General features: G+C 47.4%; 1 protein-coding gene across 1 annotated transcript; it reads right to left on the minus strand.

Moving 5' to 3' along the window:
* Positions 1–9,417: 9,417 nt before the first annotated feature.
* CHST2 (carbohydrate sulfotransferase 2) lies at positions 9,418–14,224 on the minus strand. The gene is made up of 2 exons (XM_081569488.1): positions 13,465–14,224; positions 9,418–13,360 (listed from the first exon to the last, which is right to left on the minus strand). The coding sequence occupies exon 2, from the start codon at positions 13,176–13,178 to the stop codon at positions 11,595–11,597; it is 1,584 nt and encodes a 527-aa protein (XP_081425614.1). The 5' UTR covers positions 13,179–13,360; positions 13,465–14,224; the 3' UTR covers positions 9,418–11,594.
* Between the last annotated feature and the right edge of the window lie 3,858 nt (positions 14,225–18,082).

Genomic DNA, 18,082 nt, shown 5'->3' on the forward strand with positions numbered 1-18,082 from the left:
GTGTGCAGGTTGGTGGCCTGCAGTGGCTTGAAGCAGGATCTCAGTTCCCCAACCAGAGACTGAATCCAGGCTGCAGCAGAGAGAGCACTGAATCCTAACCACTAGACCACAAGAGCCAGTGGCCAGTGACAAGGCCCTGACTTGTCTGCTTTGGAAAAATGAATTTCAACAAAGAGACAGGGGATTTCCTGGTGGTCCAGTGGTTAAGAATCCACCTTCCAACGAAGGGGACTTGACTTCGATCCCTGGCCAGGGAATTAAGATCCCACATGCCATGGAGCAACTGAGCCAGAGAGCTGCAACTAGAGAGCCCAAGTGCTCCAATGAAGACTCAGTACAGCCAAAATTTTTAAATAAAAAAGATAGATTAGTAAAATAAGTACAGTGTTTATTAGGAGGAAAAAAGTGTGTGTGAATAGACATACACAAGTTGACAGAGAAAGAGTCGCACATTTGTGGTAGTTTAGATCCCTTACATGGGGCAGTTCTTCCAGGTTTTCGGTGGCCAGTCATCTTGTTTGCCTGGTTCTGAGTCCCTGTTTGGTATAACATAGCATCCTCCCTGAGTGTGTGCATCTCTTAGCCAAGATGGATTCCAGCACAGAGGCCTGTGGGAAAGTTGACACCACCTATTATGGAGTGGTGCCCCTCCCTTTTGGACCCCCAAAGAGCCTTTCTGTAGTCAGGGGGTATCCTTGACCTCAAGAATGAGAAATATGTGGTCTCTTTATCTTTTATCTGGGCAGGACTCAGCTCCTCTCTGCCCCTGACAGAATCTTGGAGGTACTGTCCACAGGGAACAGACTTCAGCTGCTCAGCCTGGGGTCCATACAGCTCCTGCCTCAGTGGGACTGTCAGTCAAGGTGCCCTGATCAGGTGCCAAGGAACAGACACCTGCCCCAAAGTCAGCCAATGCAACTCTCTCTTCCAAGACATTGAATTCTGAATGCATGAACCAAAGCAAACAAAAGCAAGAGAAAGGGAAAAGGAGAGAGTAAGGGAGAGAGAGGGAAGGAGGGAGGAAGGGAGAAAGGAAGGTTAGGGGAAAAGAGAAAACCAGGGTATCCAGCCTTGCTTTTTAGCTGTTCTTCAGGTCTGTGGCCTCCCCATATCTTTTCCAGTTAATGTCCTGCTTGGCTTAATGTAATAGAGTCAGGTTTTCAACCAAAGAACCTGAACTGGGACCTATGAGAATGACACTGGCAGACCACCCGAAAACTCAGCTGTCTGCTTTGGTTTCAACCTCATCTCTTACTAAAGCTTGACCAGAATCCCAAAGGACACTTCTCTGATTCCCAGACATTCTATAGCATTATTGTGAAATACTGGAGTGGCCAAAAGATGGTGGGAGCCAAGGAAATTAAAAATTCTTAGGGTGAGGATGTGTCAGAGAGCCCTCGACTGGGAATCAGGAGCTGTGATTTCTAGTTTGTGTAATTTCTCTGACTGTGGACACAGAGACTGCCTTTCAGCCTCTGTGCATCTCAGTTTGCACACTTGTAGATGCCGGACCTGTCTCTATCACATCACAGCTTTTATACCATGCCAGTATTTTCTAACTTTGCTAGGTCTCCACCTGCCCATCGAGTTCCTACCTGCAAAGCCCATAGAGTACAAGCCATATATCCACCTCCCAGACACCCCTACTCCTTGAGCAGTGCTCATGCCACCTCATCCTTGAAATTTTAAATAAGATAGCCTAGAAGCCCTGTGTCACAGCTGGAGAGAAATTTCCCTCCCCGCCCAGTGCCTCCAGGGCCAGCTGTGGTAAGCCCGAACTTCTGCAGGTCAATTCTAGCTCAAGTTCTTCTTCCTCTGAATTTGCAATCGCCTCCCTGCCTTTCACCTCCTGGGGTTTTTCACCCCATGTCATCCTTGGTACTGCTCTGATCTCTTTAAATCACCACGCACTCATGAAGAGCCTGTAACAGCCTTTGCTAGAGGTTTAGGAGTATTTGGGGCTTCCCTGGTGGCTCAGACGGTAAAGAACCTGCGTGCAATGTGGGAGACCTGGGTTTGATCCCTGGGAAGATCCCCTGGAGAAGGAAATGGCAAGCCACTCCAGTATTCTTGCCTGGAGAATTCCATGAAGAGAAGCCTGGCTGCAGTCCATGGGGTCGCAAAGAGTCGGACATGACTGAGCTACTGACACTTTTAACTTTAGGGTAACAGAGGCAACCATTCTGCAGCTGAGGAGGGCAAACACCTCCACGCTGAACAAGACTCTTCCTGTCACTAGCCATTCCCTTCTCTTCCGGGAGCATCACTACAGGGTCCCCTCCTTGGTCTCCAGCATCCCTTCACGTTGCTTGTCCCCTACTATTCCTCCCTCAAACTCTTCACCTCTCCTTTCAAACTCTTTCTCTCAATCCCCAAATTTCCTATTCAGATTTTATATAGCTTCTTCCCACCATCAAAATGGCCTTTTACATGTTTTGCTAAACAAAGGTCATTCCAAGAGGAATTTTGACCAACAGCATTTAAGCCAAAAATTCTTTCTGCTGAAAAAAAAAAGCATCTCTAATGATACTGATAACACCTGTTCCCTGACTGAAGGCATAATGCTTCAAGCATTTAGGAAGCATTTCTCAGAAAACATTTGACTGGAACAAAAAGCTTTGCTATTTTGCTAGTATCCTTTTTATGGAAACCATGTGAACTCTCATGCACCAAGCAAAAAGAAAGAGGCTTTGTCACTTACTAGCTGTGTGACCTTAGGAAAATTATCCATCTAAACCTCTATTTCCCTTCTGTAAAGAGACACTCTATCATCTCATCACAAGCAAAAGAATATTTTCCATTTCTCTAATTTTGTGTCTTTATGAGATGATGGGTGTTCACTAAGCTTAATGTGACAATCCTTTAGTGATGTATGTAAGTCAAATCATTATGCTGTGCGCCTGAAACTTATACAGTGAAGTATGTCAATTATTAAGTGAAGTGAAGTGAAGTGAACTGAAAGTCGCTCATGTCTATAATGACTCCTAAATGAACAAACATTTTTAGGTGCTCCAGACATAAAGTCACTTTTTTTTCTTCTGAAGTCACTCAGTCATACCCGACTCTTTGTGACCCTATGGACTACACAGTCCATGGAATTCTCCAGGCCAGAATACTGGAGTGGGTGGCTGTTCCCTTCTCCAGGGGATCTTCCCAGCCCAGGGATCAAAACTGGGTCTCCCACATTGCAGGTGGATTCTTTACCAGCTGAGCTACCAGGGAAGTCCAAGAATACTAGAGTGGGTAGCCTATCCCTTCTCCAGTGGATCTTCCTGACCCAGGAATCAAACTGGGGTCTCCTGCATTGCAGGCAGATTCTTTACCAACTGCAATTATACCTCAATAAAATTGGAAGAAAAAATGGGCACAATAATAATAGTTACTCCATAGAATCGTTATAAGAGTCAGACAGAATCATACTTACAAAGAATTTTACATAGTGGCCAGCCGATAACAAATGCTCTACAAAGGGTAAATGATACTATTGTTTTCACCATCACCATTAGGACATTTGAAAGTGAAATTAAAATGGTGATGGAAAGTTATAAAGAGTACAGCACATGGAGAAGTCACTGGGGAATTGTAAAACTATAAATGAAGACTTAACCTAAAAAAGTGCACTCAGAGCTCACATTCTGGAAGGATACTCATCTCACCAGCAAGGTTATTTTAGCTCAAAAACAGAGCTAAAAACTATAAATGTGAATGCCCATTCTTTCAAAGAGAAAATGTGTTTCACTTCTATTTTGCTTTTAGAAAGAAATAACATAAACCCTCCTTCATCTAAAGATGCTGAGCACCAATACAAGAACATCAAATATCTTAATTCCTCCCAGGAGGTAGTTCAATCCTAGAGAGAATAAGGCTTTGCCAGAGTAACTGGGACACCTGAAAATGGAAATGTAATATTCAGACCTCCACATCGTACCTTGAAAATTTTCCAGTCCCTGAAAAAGTGAAAAGACAATCATACCAGCAGTGAGAAATGCATGTCAAAATAAATACACAGGCTCAGCCTACATTATAGCAACACATTTTCCTAGTGGGCCCTTAAAACTGTATCATTTCTACATGTACCCCAGGTTCATAGAAGCACAGTTTACAATAGTTGAGATATGGATGAAACCTAAGTGACCATCAATAGATGAATGGATAGCAAAGATGTGGATACATACAAGGGAAACCTACTCAGCCATAAAAAAAAAAATGCAATTTTGCCATTTGCAGCAACCTGCAAATGGACTTGGAGAGCATTATGCAGAGTGAAGTAAGTCAGACAGAGAAAGACAAATAGTATATGAGCTCACTTCTATGTGGAATAAAAAAATACAACAAACTAGTGGATATAACAAAAAAGAAGTGGACTTACAGATATAGAGAATGAAATAGTGGTAACCAGTGGGAACGGGGGAGGGGAATATAGAGGTGGGGAAGCAGAAAACAAAGTATCAGATGTCAGATAGCCTCGAGGATGCACTGTCCAACACAGGGAACACAGCCAATATTTTATAATAACTGTAAATGGAAAGCAACCTTTAAAAATTGTATAAAATTTTTTAAATATGTAAAAAATATGCATATATATTATACTCATAATAAAATTGTATCATTTTGTTTGGCTGTAATTTAGCTGTTACTTTTCTTCTGGGGGGCTCCAAATTATTGTTGTTTCTCTGTTTCAAACATTTAATATGGAAGGACACTATTTGAGGCTTTCCACAGATCTTGTGTGGAATTCCTTTTTGTCCATATTAATTTGTCTTGCTTTTTCTGTTTCTGTCTAACACACATATGAAGCTCAGCCCATGGAGAAATGTCACGTCTTAACTCAAAAGCCTCTTGGTCACTGTCTGTCTGGCTTCTTGGGTGACCACTTCTATATAGCACACACTTTTTTAAATTAATGTTTTTAATTCACTTTATTATTTAATTTTTTGGCTGTGCCAGGTCTTCATTGCTGTATGAAGGCTTTTCTCTAGTTGTGGCGAGCAGGGGCTACTCTCTAGTCACAATGCCTGGGTTTCTCCTTGCAGTGGCTTCTCTTGTTGTGGAGCTCAGGCTTAGTCGCCCTGCTGCATATGTAATCTTCCCAGACCAGGGATCAAACCCAAGTCCCCTGCATTGGCAGGTGGATTCTTTACCACTGGATTACCAGGGAAATCCAGCACTCACTTTTTAAAGACCTCCAAGCAAGATGTTGCTTCGATGTTAGGAAGACACACACACAAATAGGATCCAGTTTCTTTTCTCTTAAAGGACCATAACTAGGAGAGGAAGTAGATTGTTAACAATAACAACAAAAATACCAACCTGTAAGGACACATACCAATAGATCTATGCACAGATCTATCCAGACAGAGTGAATAGAGGATAGAAAGACCCTTCTGTATCTGCTGATAAATAAAAACTTCAAAGAGACTCAGGCTCTTTAATAATAGGCAGGAATTCACAAAATAGAGAAGACATAGGAGGCAGGAGGGGGACAGAGTATGGAGAACTTTCCCCAGAGGACAGCAGCACATACTACACCTACAAGGAAATAAACTTAGCCACCGCACTCGGCGCATTGAGGAAGCCGAGCAGTTGGCTCTGTACACCCTGCACCTTCCTCCTTGAGTTGACTGTAACTTGACCTCTAACTTTTCTATACATAGACTCTCCCTATTATACACGAAGCAAATGCAGAGAGTCCCATGGTAGTTTCAGAAGGACGGGAACATTGTCATCAGCAGAATTTGCCAGCATCCTTCTGCTGAGGACAGGGAGGTCAAGCTCTCCATCCTCATGCAAGACTGTCTGACCTGTTCTTATGGAAAGGGTTCCTCCAACAGCACAGGCTAAGTATATATAAAGTTACAGAAAATAACTTCCTGAACTTAAGAAAGAAGTAAATATTCAGATCAAATGGGCTTGATGAATACTAGACAAAACTAATAGAAAGGGACCAGTTCCTATGGAAGCTTGACATTTTAGTTTTCATAAAAAGAATTCTGGAAGATGGGGGTAGTGGGGAGAGAGAGTAAAACAAACAAAAAGAATGAACAAATTAGCTACAAGGGAAGAAAAATCCAGACCAGAAGTTAATAAAGCAACATCCATCCTGAGCAGGATTGGTCCCAAGAGGTCTCAAGTCCAGCTGATGACTTGGAGGACCTTGTCAATCACTGGCAGCAATCATGGCGGATTGTTTTTCATGTGTGCACTCGCCTCCTTTAAATTCATCATACAGAGTACACTTGTCTCCCCAGGATGTCTGTGCTTTACACATGATACCCTGCACCCACTTTCCAGGACCTTGTAGGCCACCAATATTAATCCCCTCCTATAATTAAACATTTCATCTCTGTCTCTGGATGCAGGATTCACTTCATGGCAAACAACCTGTGTAGTTTGTGGGCCCCATGCTCAGAACTGCCCAGGCTTGGCTTAATTCTCTACTGCTGCAGAGTTGAAATGCTTCATAATTTTTTAACAAGAGACCCCACATTTTCATTTTGCATGGAGCCTCACAAATTATGTGGCTGGCCCTGTCTGGAGGGCTCGTTGCCTCAAGGTGCATTTCTACCAAGACTTGTCTACACACCCAGGATGGGAGCCCTTACCAAATGCCTCTGAGTATAGCTTTGGGTTACAATGATCGTTTTCACCCTCATTTATTTGGCAGGGTGACTGTCATCAACCTTAAAGTTCAAACAGCCCCCAAACACTTCTGATGTCCGATTACAAATAACTGGTTCGGTCAAAAGTTAAGCTTTGACCTTGGCCATCCTCTATCATCCTGCCAGGTACACAGACAGGCCCTGTTTCTTCAAGGCTTCTTTCAAGTTTATAAACAATCCCACCCCCTCAACACTGGTTCATAAAGTTTCCCATTCTACAAACTTAATGTGTTACTCAGAACCAAATGATTTCCTTAGCATAATTTGACGAAGGGTGTGCAGAACTGCATCAGATGTAATAAAAGTCAAGCCCTGTAATTTCAATTATTAAACACTTGTACTAGAGCCTGTACCCGAGCAGCTCAGTGGCTCATACTTGAACTGCCAAAGTAGCAGCTGGGTTGCCAGAAAGAAGGGAAGATACAGAAAATTGGCCTGTGTTCTCAGCCATGACAGATTTGTAAGGGTCCTTCTCCAGATGAGTGACCAAAGGGGTCTACAGACTGTACATTTACCTCAGGACACCTCATCACACAGCTCAAGTCATTCCTCAGATTGCAACTGTTGTTTTCTACATGTCCACCTTGGATCCTGACACAGAACTGTCACCAGCTCTGATAGATTCATCGCCCACACGCTCTCAGAGGCCTGAGAAAAGTGTCCCTCCCCACACGCCCATTTGCTGGGATGTTAATAAAAGCATGCTCTCTCCCAGACCTCGAGACAGTGCAGAAACACACTTGTATGTGCAGGAGGGTATGTGTGCTATGTGTTGGGAGGGAGATGAAGGAGGTCAGGGGAGGCTGGAAAGTGACACCTTGTCCTTATTCACAGCGACAGATAAGACACGCCTTCTTACTTCCCTCTTAGTCTTTCTGAAGTCATCTCTAGAGACTGGGTTTCAAACACAATTTTTATTTCATTGCTCAGACCCAGGGAATATTCACTTAATGGCCTCACTTAGATTTACATTCATTTCAAACAGACAGGGAAATTCAGCTACAACTCTCCTGTGTGCAACAGAAATCCTGGACAGAACTGGCCACTGCCTGCATGGGGACAGGCATCCTTTGTCTCATCCAGCATCTACAATAGGACTCAATTCCTGCAAGTAACTATTCCCTGCCTGGGTGAAATTCACAGCACTCAAGGCCGGAAATAAATGTCACAGGCTTCTTGCTGGTGTATAGCACAGGGAGCTCAGCTCAGCGCTCTGTGATGACCTAGAGAGGTGCGATGGCAGGTGGTGGGAGGGAACCTCAAGAAGGAAAGGATATATGTATACGAATAGCTGATTCACATTGTTGTACAGCATAAACTAACACAACATTGTCAAGCAATTATACTCCAATTAAAAAAAAAAAAAAAGAAATACCACAGGCTTCCACAATCATGAACAACATCCCAGCCCTCCCCCTTAAGGTATCAGGGCAGCATTTATTCTGCAGGTATGTTCTGATCCTTGCCTTTTATCTTGTTTATTGGAAAAACAAAAGAATAAAAGTTGAATTCCTCATTTGCAAACTTTTATCTCTCTCCATTCAGAAATTCTAATTCATCAGTGGGAAACGTTGGTCTATACAGAGCACCACCCCCCTACCACCCCCTCAACAACCAGGAAATCTTGGAAATGTTCCTAGCGCCTATGCCTCACATTTAAATAGAACCTTAGATCTACTCTCTTCAGCAAACTTTGGTGAACAGCCTGGCACTTTCTCCAGGTAACTCATTTTCCCACTCTTCCCCTTCTGAGCACTTTCAAAATTGGATAGTTACATATTTCACTCAGTAAGTACTTATCAAGTACCCACTGTGTAGTAGACATTGAAAGGAACAGGATTTGCCCCAGTCCCCGCCCACAAGGTACCCACAGGTCAGTCTGAATGAGGCCTTTGAGTGCCTCTGAGCTCAAAGCTGAAACTCAAGCACCCAACCTGGGCTGCTGCCTTTTTCCAAACTCATATTTGTTGGCTAAATGCACTAAGGAGACTTCGTTTTACAAATAGAGCTTTCTAATTAGCAAAGGCATTCCAAAGTCAAAGGGGTAAGTCAGGCGTGCTATGGGTTGAACAGAATTTGAAAATAAAAATCACTCTGATAACCTGCTCTGAAGAACACCTTCTCCTGCTGATGGACTTATTGCCAAGCCGAGAACAGTGAAAGGAACCTCTTTCACGTTTGCGGCTTCAGAAATGGTCCCAGGATTAGTTGCAATCTGTTCTGACATGAGTCTGCATGCACCAGGGACTGACCAAGGCTGATTAACGCCCAAAACTGCTTCCCTCCTTCTCACACCTGTGGAAAGTGAATGTCACTAATATGATAATCTCGGCTGTTAGTGGGAACAACACCTGTCTCACTTTCCTAGAATGCAGCGAGGTATAAATCTCCAGGAGCAACAATTCACCCTGTCAAATTACAGAGACCAAGAGTGGCAGAGTGGAGCGAAGGCAGCTGCTACAAAACAAGAAAATTACAGGCAGAAGCTCCGTTCAAGCACAGCAAGGGGAGAACTGTTGGTGTTCAGCTCAAAATTTCATCTGAGCAGAGACCACGAATGTGCTGCAGGCTGCCAAGCCTCTACGTGACATCTCATATTTTTTAAACACAAGATCCAAAAACATCGCAATTCCACTTAAATGCAATCGAAGTCCAGAGAGAAGAATGAATTCCACTGCTTAAAAATGCTTCACTCGAAAACTAAGCATGAATTTTACTGTGATTAAGTGAAAAGAGTTGATTCTAATGCCACATGAAATTTGTTTTTAAATGGTTCTTTTATTCAGAGCAGTTGCTTTTTAATGATGTCTTAATTTTCTGCTAAACCTGTTTCATCTCTAGTCATCCAACATTAATATTTATTTTGTTCATTTACTTTTAAAATATTCTTAAATTAAAGCTGTTACAAATATTCTACTGCTGCTGAAGATAATTCAGCATAGGCGCTACCATGAAAATATCATAGAAACCATGATCAATGTGTTATAGCTGTAATCTGGCTTAATAAACACAACACTATAAACAATTTTAGTAAATTAAGAAATATCCATTTTAGAACGTGTTATAAAATCAACTGCTAAATACATCCTTTTTTTAACCTCTGTGCTTCATCCCGGAATTAACAGTGTAGTTAGATTTCACTTTGTAATGAAAATTATACTTAAGAATCATCCTGGGTTAAAGTATTTCCCATGTATGTATTCCTTTTCATTCTATTTTCCTTAAAATAAAACCCTCAGCATTTAACCTATACAGATTGGCTTGCACAAATCTCACAATAAATTACAGTAAAATAGCTACGATGAACTTGAACTTGTACCGTATTTAATGTAATACATAACTACACTCATTCCTATTTAGGCTTCATAACTTTATATCATAATACAACATTCTGCAGAATGCTTCAGTACAAATGGGCTCAGCACGGCAGCAACACCAGCACCATTCCAGGAAACCTGCAATGGTTTTTTCCCCTAGAAAATACCAAATCCCCAAATCCAACTTACTAACTCATAATTCACTTACATTTCCTCTTCCCCATAATTTATTTTCATATCTAAAAGAAGCTCTTGGTTGAAGCCTTATAATGTCAGAACATGTAGCTACTTCACAATTTTACTTTTAACATGATAAAGAAAAGCAATGTACCCCACAGGCATCCTAAGTAAACCATTATTAATTCACATTCTCTTTTCATTAATTTGGCTAGGAAGCCAGGAATAAGGGGGATAGCCTGTGCGCGCCCTTACAGTTCTCAGATCAGAAACTTCCCTTTTCATACGCCTCCGTGGACTGTGTCAGAGGCAGAAACATTCCCAACTCAGATACTTGTGTCACTTTTCTAACCAAAGAACTTGTTGACTACCATTGCCAACAAAACATTCACATTAATTTTTGAGGTTTGTGTTCGCACCATCAGATGGGTTTTGAACTACATACTTATCTTTTAAGAAAAAATCCTGTTTCTGAACTAAACTCAGGACCAAAACATCGGTCTCTGGTTCAAGGTTTCTCAGTGTAACTCCAGGGTAATCAAAACCGAATGCCTTCAAACCCTCAGGGGGTTACTTCTTCCTTTCTGTGCCCCAAGTGGAAAGTAGTGCCACGCTTTTTCCTCCACTGGCCTGCTTGCTTTTTGCCTTTAGAATTTGAAGATGTGTTCCTATTCCTGGGCACCGGACAGGCTATGATTTACCTGGGAGAAAACAACTCCAAGGTAGGGATCAAGGAGTCAGAGACTGCTCCCACCCATCTTACCTGTTTTCTAGGAAACAGATGGGGGAAAAGAGGGTGGGAAAAAGGGAAGCAGATTCTGTCTGAAGCTGCACAGGACAAGGAACACAGGTAAATCCAGAGTAATGGAGGCAAATATTAAAAAAAAAAAAAAAAGAATATTATTTATTCTCTTCTTTATTAATACTCATGTATGACCTTTGCTTTTTACAGTCTACTTTATAAGAATGCCTCCTTGGTTTAGCATGCCCAATGGGGCTTTCGCTCCAGAACCACTTCCCCTTTCTCTACCCACCCCTCCCGCCACATCCAAAGACTCTTCTACATGTTCACAGATACCACGAAAATTTTGTAAACAAGATTTGCAGTTACCCGGTCTTGATTTAATCAACATCCCACTTCAAAATGGAAGGGGGGTAGGGAAGAGGGTAAGAAAAGGGAGAAAAGGTAGAGGAGAGAGAGAAGGGCAGCTGTGGTCAGAACTTTCAAGTCTCGCCTTTTCTGAGACGTGTGTGCATTGTGGCTGTTTCTTGAAATTCCATTTCTCAAAACATTGACGGCAAGTGCCTGTGTATTTATATTATGTATCTATAACAGAATATGTGGGCTTCCTCAGTTTGGATCTGGGCTGTTTTTGTTGAAACACACCACAATCCTCCTGTGGGTGTCTCCACAGGGAGTCAGGTCTCCCCGGAACCCCTCTCAGAGCCGGGGTTTCCGGAGCAGGGTCCTGCTGAGGTCTTTGACCTCCTCGGGGCTATTGACCCGCTCGTAGCCCAGCACGGCCATGGGCTGGTAGCAAAACTCCTCCACCTGTTTGATCTGCTGGAAGGTGAGGGCGGTCCGCCAGGCGTTGGCGGCCTGTGTGGCGTTGCGGGCTGACACCACAAAAGGCTTGGAGGAAGAGCCTGAGCCACTAGTCATGTTGAGGGCAAACTGCTCCATTTCGGGGCTCACCAACAGCCCCACAAAGTCGTACACCCTCCGTAGGGTTTTGACGGGGTCTCCCACCAAGTCCTCGTACCGCACCACCAGGTAGTGGCCCTGCAGCCAGTCAGGGGGCTGCAGGGCCGTCTGCAGCGTCTTGGCCATGCTGTTGCAGATGACCTCCATGGCGCCAAGTGCGTGGTAGTCTGCCGGTCCTCCCATGCTCTCCTTCTTGACGCCCAGTTTGTGGCCGGGGGCCTCCAGGAAGGGCATGCGGTGGGCTCGGGGGTCCCGGCTGCGCACCACCTGCAGGCTTTCACGGATGAGACCGTGGCGCGAGCGGATGCGTGAGCTGGCCACAGCGCGGGGGTCCCGCACCAGATGGATGACCTTGAGGTCCAGGGCCGGGTCTCGCAACAGTGGCGCCAATACTGCCACATCGAAGACCCGAACGCCCTTGATGACCAGCGTGCGGTACTTTCTGCACTCTTCCTCGAAGCGCGCCAGGCGCTGCGGCGGGCACTTCTTGCACACGCGGTCGTCCACCAGTCCCACGACCTCCTTGCGGTAGGCGGGGCACAGCGGCGAGGAGCACACCACCTTGTTGGTGGCCGCACCAAAGATGCCCAGCGTGGTAAGGTTGCGCCCCCCGCTGCCGGCGGGGCTGTACAGCTGGAAGACCGAGAGGTCGCAGCGGTAGAGAGCGCTCAGCATGTCCCGCGCCGCCCCTTGCAGGGAAACGGCGTCCCCTGGGTACAGTTTCTGCCACACGTGCCACACCGGCTCGTAGAGGAAGAACACTTCGGGGTTCTGGTTGAAAAGCTCGCCGAAGAAGGACGAGCCTGAGCGCCACGTGGTGAACACGTACACCAACTGCCTCTTGTCCCCGCCGCCCCGAGTGCCATTACCTGGAGGGGCTGCGGCCCTCGCCGCCCCGGCCGCGACTGCCGGAGCTGCCGGGACTGCGGCGACGGGCGGGCGGTATGGGGTCCGGGTATCCAAGCGGGTGTGTGCGCGAGGCGGCACGGCCGGAGGAGGCCCTGGACGCCCCCAGCCGCCCGAAGCCGCCCCCGCCCCGGCACCCAGCGACCCGTCGGGGCTGCACTGCTGCAACGGCTCCTTGTGCCACTTGTAGTCCAGGAGGTTGAGCATGGTGAGCACCAGCAGCAGCGCGTAGCCCGCGCAGAGCACCAGCGCCTTCCTGCGGAACACCTTCATCCCGAGCGGGGACGCAGGCCAGCGGCGACCCAGGCGCCGGGGCCACGGCGGGAGAAGGGCGCGCGGCCCGGAGGCGGGCGCGGCTGGGAGCAACCCGAGGGGCGCGCCCGCGGGTAGGGCTCGCGGCGGGCTGCGGCTCATCACAGGCACAACCCGGGCCGGCAGCGCGACGGAGGCGGCCCTGCAACCCGGGAGGGGGACTCAGCGGCCCCGCTTCGGGCGCTGGGACTTGGGCCGCGGCTCCGAGGCGGGCGCGGCAGCAGCGGCGGCTGGTCCCCGGCGCCCAAGACTGGCTCTCCCATGGCAGCGGCTTCGAGAAGGACCTGCGAGGGGAAGCGGAGTAAGCCGGTGTGCCCCAATTCTCCCCCAGCCGCCTCCTCCCGCTAAGTAACGCCCACCCTCTGGTCTGCCTGGCTCCCCAGCTCACCTGGAGCCGCGGGCGCGCCCCGGGGCGGCCCAGGAGCACGGCCCGGCGTTCAGTACTGCTGTCACTCGTTCCTCGATTTCTCGAGAGCTGTTTTCCGCCTGGGGTCTCCGCGCCTCCGAATGGGCCGCGCGAATTGGCAGCCCAAGCCCTGGGCAGAGTTTCTGGGCAGCGGACGCTCTGCGGCTGGGGAAGGGAAACTTTCACCGGGCCCGGAGCCCTGCTCTATGCTCTGCCGAGTTCAGTGCGCCCGGCTCCAGCGGCGTCTCCGCCGCCCTCTCGGGACTGTAGCTTCCTTCCTCGCTCTGGGGGGTGAAGCTAGCCGAGGGAGATGAGGGGGGAGGGGGCTTATACTGGACCCGGCTCCCGGCAAAGCAGCTCCGCCTCTCTTGCTCTCATTCTCTGCGCCCCGAATCTTCCCATCTCTTTGGCGGTGGTAGATGGAGCGCAGCGCGACCCTGCAGCCGCGGCGGCAGGAGCCGCTTCTTCCATCACCAGGAGGATGCCCTCTGGGAGGGCATTGCCGGCAGCCCCCGCCGCCTCTCAGCCTCCGACTGGCCCGGAAACCCCCTACATACACACAGCTATAGGCAAAGGAACTGGGGTCTGCAGCGCTCTCTTGCCCGTCCCGCCCCCGGTACCAGGCTCTTCTGGCCAACGAGGAATCCGGGCAGAGAAAACCCCCGCCGCCGCAGCAGCCGCCGCGCGAAAGCGGCGCCCAGGAGGATGCAGCTACGCGCCTCTCCCTACGCCGAGCGGCTGCAACGCGCTCGGGCCAGCCTCTGCGCGGCTCCTGCCAGCCCGCGCCGGGTTGGTGCGCGCCGCCGTCTGTCGCTGCGGCTCCTCCCCTTCGCCGCGCCGCCCGCCCCCTCGCAGCGCCCAGCTCCCGCCGCCGCCTTGGGGGTTGAAGATGCGGGGTCCGATTTACAGCGGCGTCGCTTGGGCCTCCATCGGCTCGGCTGAGGCCGTAGCCATCCCAGCTCCAAGCGCCAGGGTACGGATGCGGGTGTCGGAGCGCTTGGGTGCCCCGACCTCTGGGAAACTTGGATTCTTGTGTGTGCTGCTGCCGGGCTCAACCGCCCATTTTTGCTCTCGGAAAGAGTTGGTGACAAAGTTTGGGCAGAAATCCCCCAGTGGCTTCCCACTCCGCTCTGCCCCGCCCGGGTCGGCGCCGCCGGCTGCCCGTAGGAACCCAGGACGCACCCGCTCCTCGGAGCGCACCGAGGACGCCGAGCACCGCTCTCGGGCTTCCCACTCCCGGCGCGCCCATTCCATCTGGCCTGAGGCTTCTCCCTCACCAAGGAAGTAATAAATCTTTCTGGCCCCGGGGTCAAAGAAGAAGCTTCAGTTTTCCAGAGGAGTGTGCCGGCGGGGCGTCTTCTCCCCGCTTTCCTCCAACTATGGAGAGGGCCTCTCTGGTTTCATTACGCCCCCAGCAGACGCCCTCTGCATCTCCGCTCCTAATGATGCGCCCGCTGTGATTGATGTCCTGGGGAATTGGGGTGATAGGGGGTCGGGGGTGGCTCTTTGTTCCAATTTACAAAAATACTTGTTTTGCTTCTTGGTTTTAGAGACGCGATCAAAAGATTTGACCCTAAAGGAAACGCAGTTGTTGAAAGTAGATCATTTTAGGTTTAAGTACTTTTCTTTTTTTTTTTAAGATAATGAGGAACAGCCCCCTTCCCCCTCTCTTTCTCTTACGAACAGAGACTAAGCCATAGCTGACTTTCGGCCACAAAATGGGGACAGTTATAATAGCCTCCTGTATTTGAATGGTGATGAGGAGTTAGATGCCCAAATGATTAATCCCCACTTGAGAGCCCTGGGCTGAATCGCTCCGAATCTCGAAGGTTCTTGAGGCTCAAAGTCCGCTGTTAACTGATCTCCTGGAGGCATTTTGCTGCTTCCTGTCCTGATGGAGTTTTTAGAAGTTTGACAGAATTGCTTCACGTTTATATTTATACTATGTGGGGCAGCCTTTCTCGGCCAGAAGATACTCCTAAATGTAAAATATTGTTTGCGCCATTATTCTTCAGTGAGTCTTACTGAAGTACGAATCAGTGCTTTAATACTTACTGAAGTGCAAGGAGTCTTAGAAAGTGACTTAATTCATAGGAATTTTCAGGGTAGAAAAATGTTCCAAGAACTTGATTTAACCTCGTTTACAGAAATATCCAGAAAGCCACGGGTAGAGTTCAGAATTTTTTCCCCGTTGTTCTGATAAAGTGTAAGGATGAGACATTTCTAGGACAGATTTTTTAGAAATGAAGGGAGGGAGCATGGAGGTGGAATTTTATACGTAGCCTTCTCAAGCAGAGTGGCATTTCCCCTGGGAGCATGTCAGGATAGACAGACGTTTTTAAGCCCTGTTTACAGACGGTGAGAGTTTCATGGAGTGACTTCCCATCTCTCCATTTCTGGGCCCACCCACTTCCCTTCCCCTGCTGTCTTCCCTTTGCTTCTTCCCTTTGCTCTTTCCCCACAAAACTGACATGATACTGACACATGAAAGAGTGGAAGAGAGGGAGTTGGAAGGCAAGGAAATCTCGAGGTTAGTATTTAACTTGGTTCTGAGAAAAATAATTTCTAATATTTAAAATTTTTTCCCTGGCTTTGTGGTTACTCAGAAAGCGCAGTGAATTGCAGTTATTTGATGTAAGGACCCTTTTTAAAACCATTGTTTGCATAGAAGCGATTTTGTCTGCAATTCTGTAACACTCTCCCAAAGTTGGCAAAATAGTAAATCCATTTGCCAGACATCCCCACAGGTAATGCTCAGCTGACATCAATTTACAGGTTCCAGCATCTCCACCCTCTCCTTGCTTGCAAATAATTTACCGTTTTGCACCATGTCATGATTAATGCCAAACTTCATCACGACTAATGACATCCAAAAACATGATAATGCCTTCCCTTCCCACATTGGTTCGGAAGTCCTTTCATTTTTTTTTTAATCCGCTTATCCCTTTAGCATAGTAATGACCAAGACGTATTAGAAGTCATATAAGTCCATTGCTAGAGGAGCCAGTCAGGGCTATCCTTAATTTCAGCTCACTGTTGAATTTACTGCAATTGAGTCTTTTCCATGAAGCTCCTCAGTCTACTCTCTGCTGTCTGGGATGTGGAAAGGAAACTGCTGTTGGAAACTTGCTGCGGCATTTACCTAATCCTGGACAGAGAGGAGGTCTAACATTCCGGGGTGCTGTAGGCCCAGTGCCCAGTCTGTGGAATGTGGCAGAGAGGTCTTCCCAGACCTTCCTCTGTAGTCTGAATTGGGAGACAGCCTAAGGCCGGGTTCCCTGGCCAGTATCTGGCCAGGCCTGTCTGTGGCCCTGTGGACCCACAGCTTCACCTCTGGGGAAAGCCTAACACTGGGCACCAAGATCCACTCAATCACTCATCGTTTCAGCAAGTACATATTTCCAGTGGAACTTGAGTGCACAGAGTTGGATTCATCATAATCCTTGATTTAAAACACGTTGACATCATTAGTTCAAGGGCCGTCCTTTTCTTTTTTATATGGTTTTAAATAGTATGACTATTTTTTTAAATAGTATGACTATTAAATGAATGACTCCCCTGGTGACTCAGACGGTAAAACGTCTGCCTACAATGCAGGAAACCCAGGTTCAATCCCTGAGTCAGGAAGATCTCCTGGAGAAGGAAATGGCAACCCACTCCAGTATTCTTGCCTAGAAAATCGGGGTCGCAAAGAGTCGGACACGACTGAGCGACTTCACTTTCACTTTCAAATAGTATAATGAATACTCATGAACCCATTATAGAGCCCAAGAACCTCCAGAGGTAAACGACTCTGCTTAATTTAGTTTAAAAATTGAAACAAAATGGTCAAGTTCAAGGTGTGGGGGGACCAGAGTGGAGGTGAGGGGGGCAGGGCCTTATCTGTCAAAAAAGAAAATAGCCTAAATAGTGTTATGATTATGAAGGAATTCTTTTGAGTTTCCACCTTTAAATTCTAGTATGTAGCCCCCAGTCATCCTGAGGAACTCTAGCTCTTCATCAACACCTGTGACCTCACCACTCACACACCTCCACTCCCTCCCCCTATGCCCCCCCATCCCCACCAAGCCTTATTTATCACCAGCTGGATGAGAACAGCCCATAGTTCCCCCACCCCCGCCCCGGGTCTTTCTTCTCTGCAAAACACTTTACTACTCACTTCCTTCTGACACTGCAGCTCACCAAATGTGTGGATTCTGTGACACCAACTGGGTGTCCAGCAAATTAGCTCAATGCCAACTGTTTAGCTGGAGAGAGTGTCACATCCCAGAGATTTCAAGCTCAGGGCCACTAGACTGCCCCCCATGTGCAATGTCAATCACAATCCATATTATCACCTGGAGTCTGACCAGTCGGTCACAAGTAAGAGGTTCCCACGACATTCTTGGGTTCAATTAATGTGCTAGAATGGATCACAGGACTCTGGAAAAGTTTGCTTACTTTTATTGACTTATTATAAAAGGATATGATAAAGAATACTGATAAACAGCCAGATGGAAGAGATGCACAAGGCAAGGTATGTGGGAAGGGGCATGGAGCTCACACGCCCCCTCTAGGCTCACCACCACTCTCCCAGCACAAACACATGTTCACCAGCGTG

This window comes from Giraffa tippelskirchi, chromosome 2 (genome assembly GCF_054371585.1).
Source record: "Giraffa tippelskirchi isolate mGirTip1 chromosome 2, T2T-mGirTip1v1.2.pri, whole genome shotgun sequence".
Lineage (NCBI taxonomy): Eukaryota > Metazoa > Chordata > Mammalia > Artiodactyla > Giraffidae > Giraffa > Giraffa tippelskirchi.

Coding starts and splice junctions, on each gene's coding strand:
- CHST2 (XM_081569488.1), bottom strand. CDS start 13,178: ATGAGCCGCAGCCCGCCGCGAGCCCTACCCGCGGGCGCGCCCCTCGGG.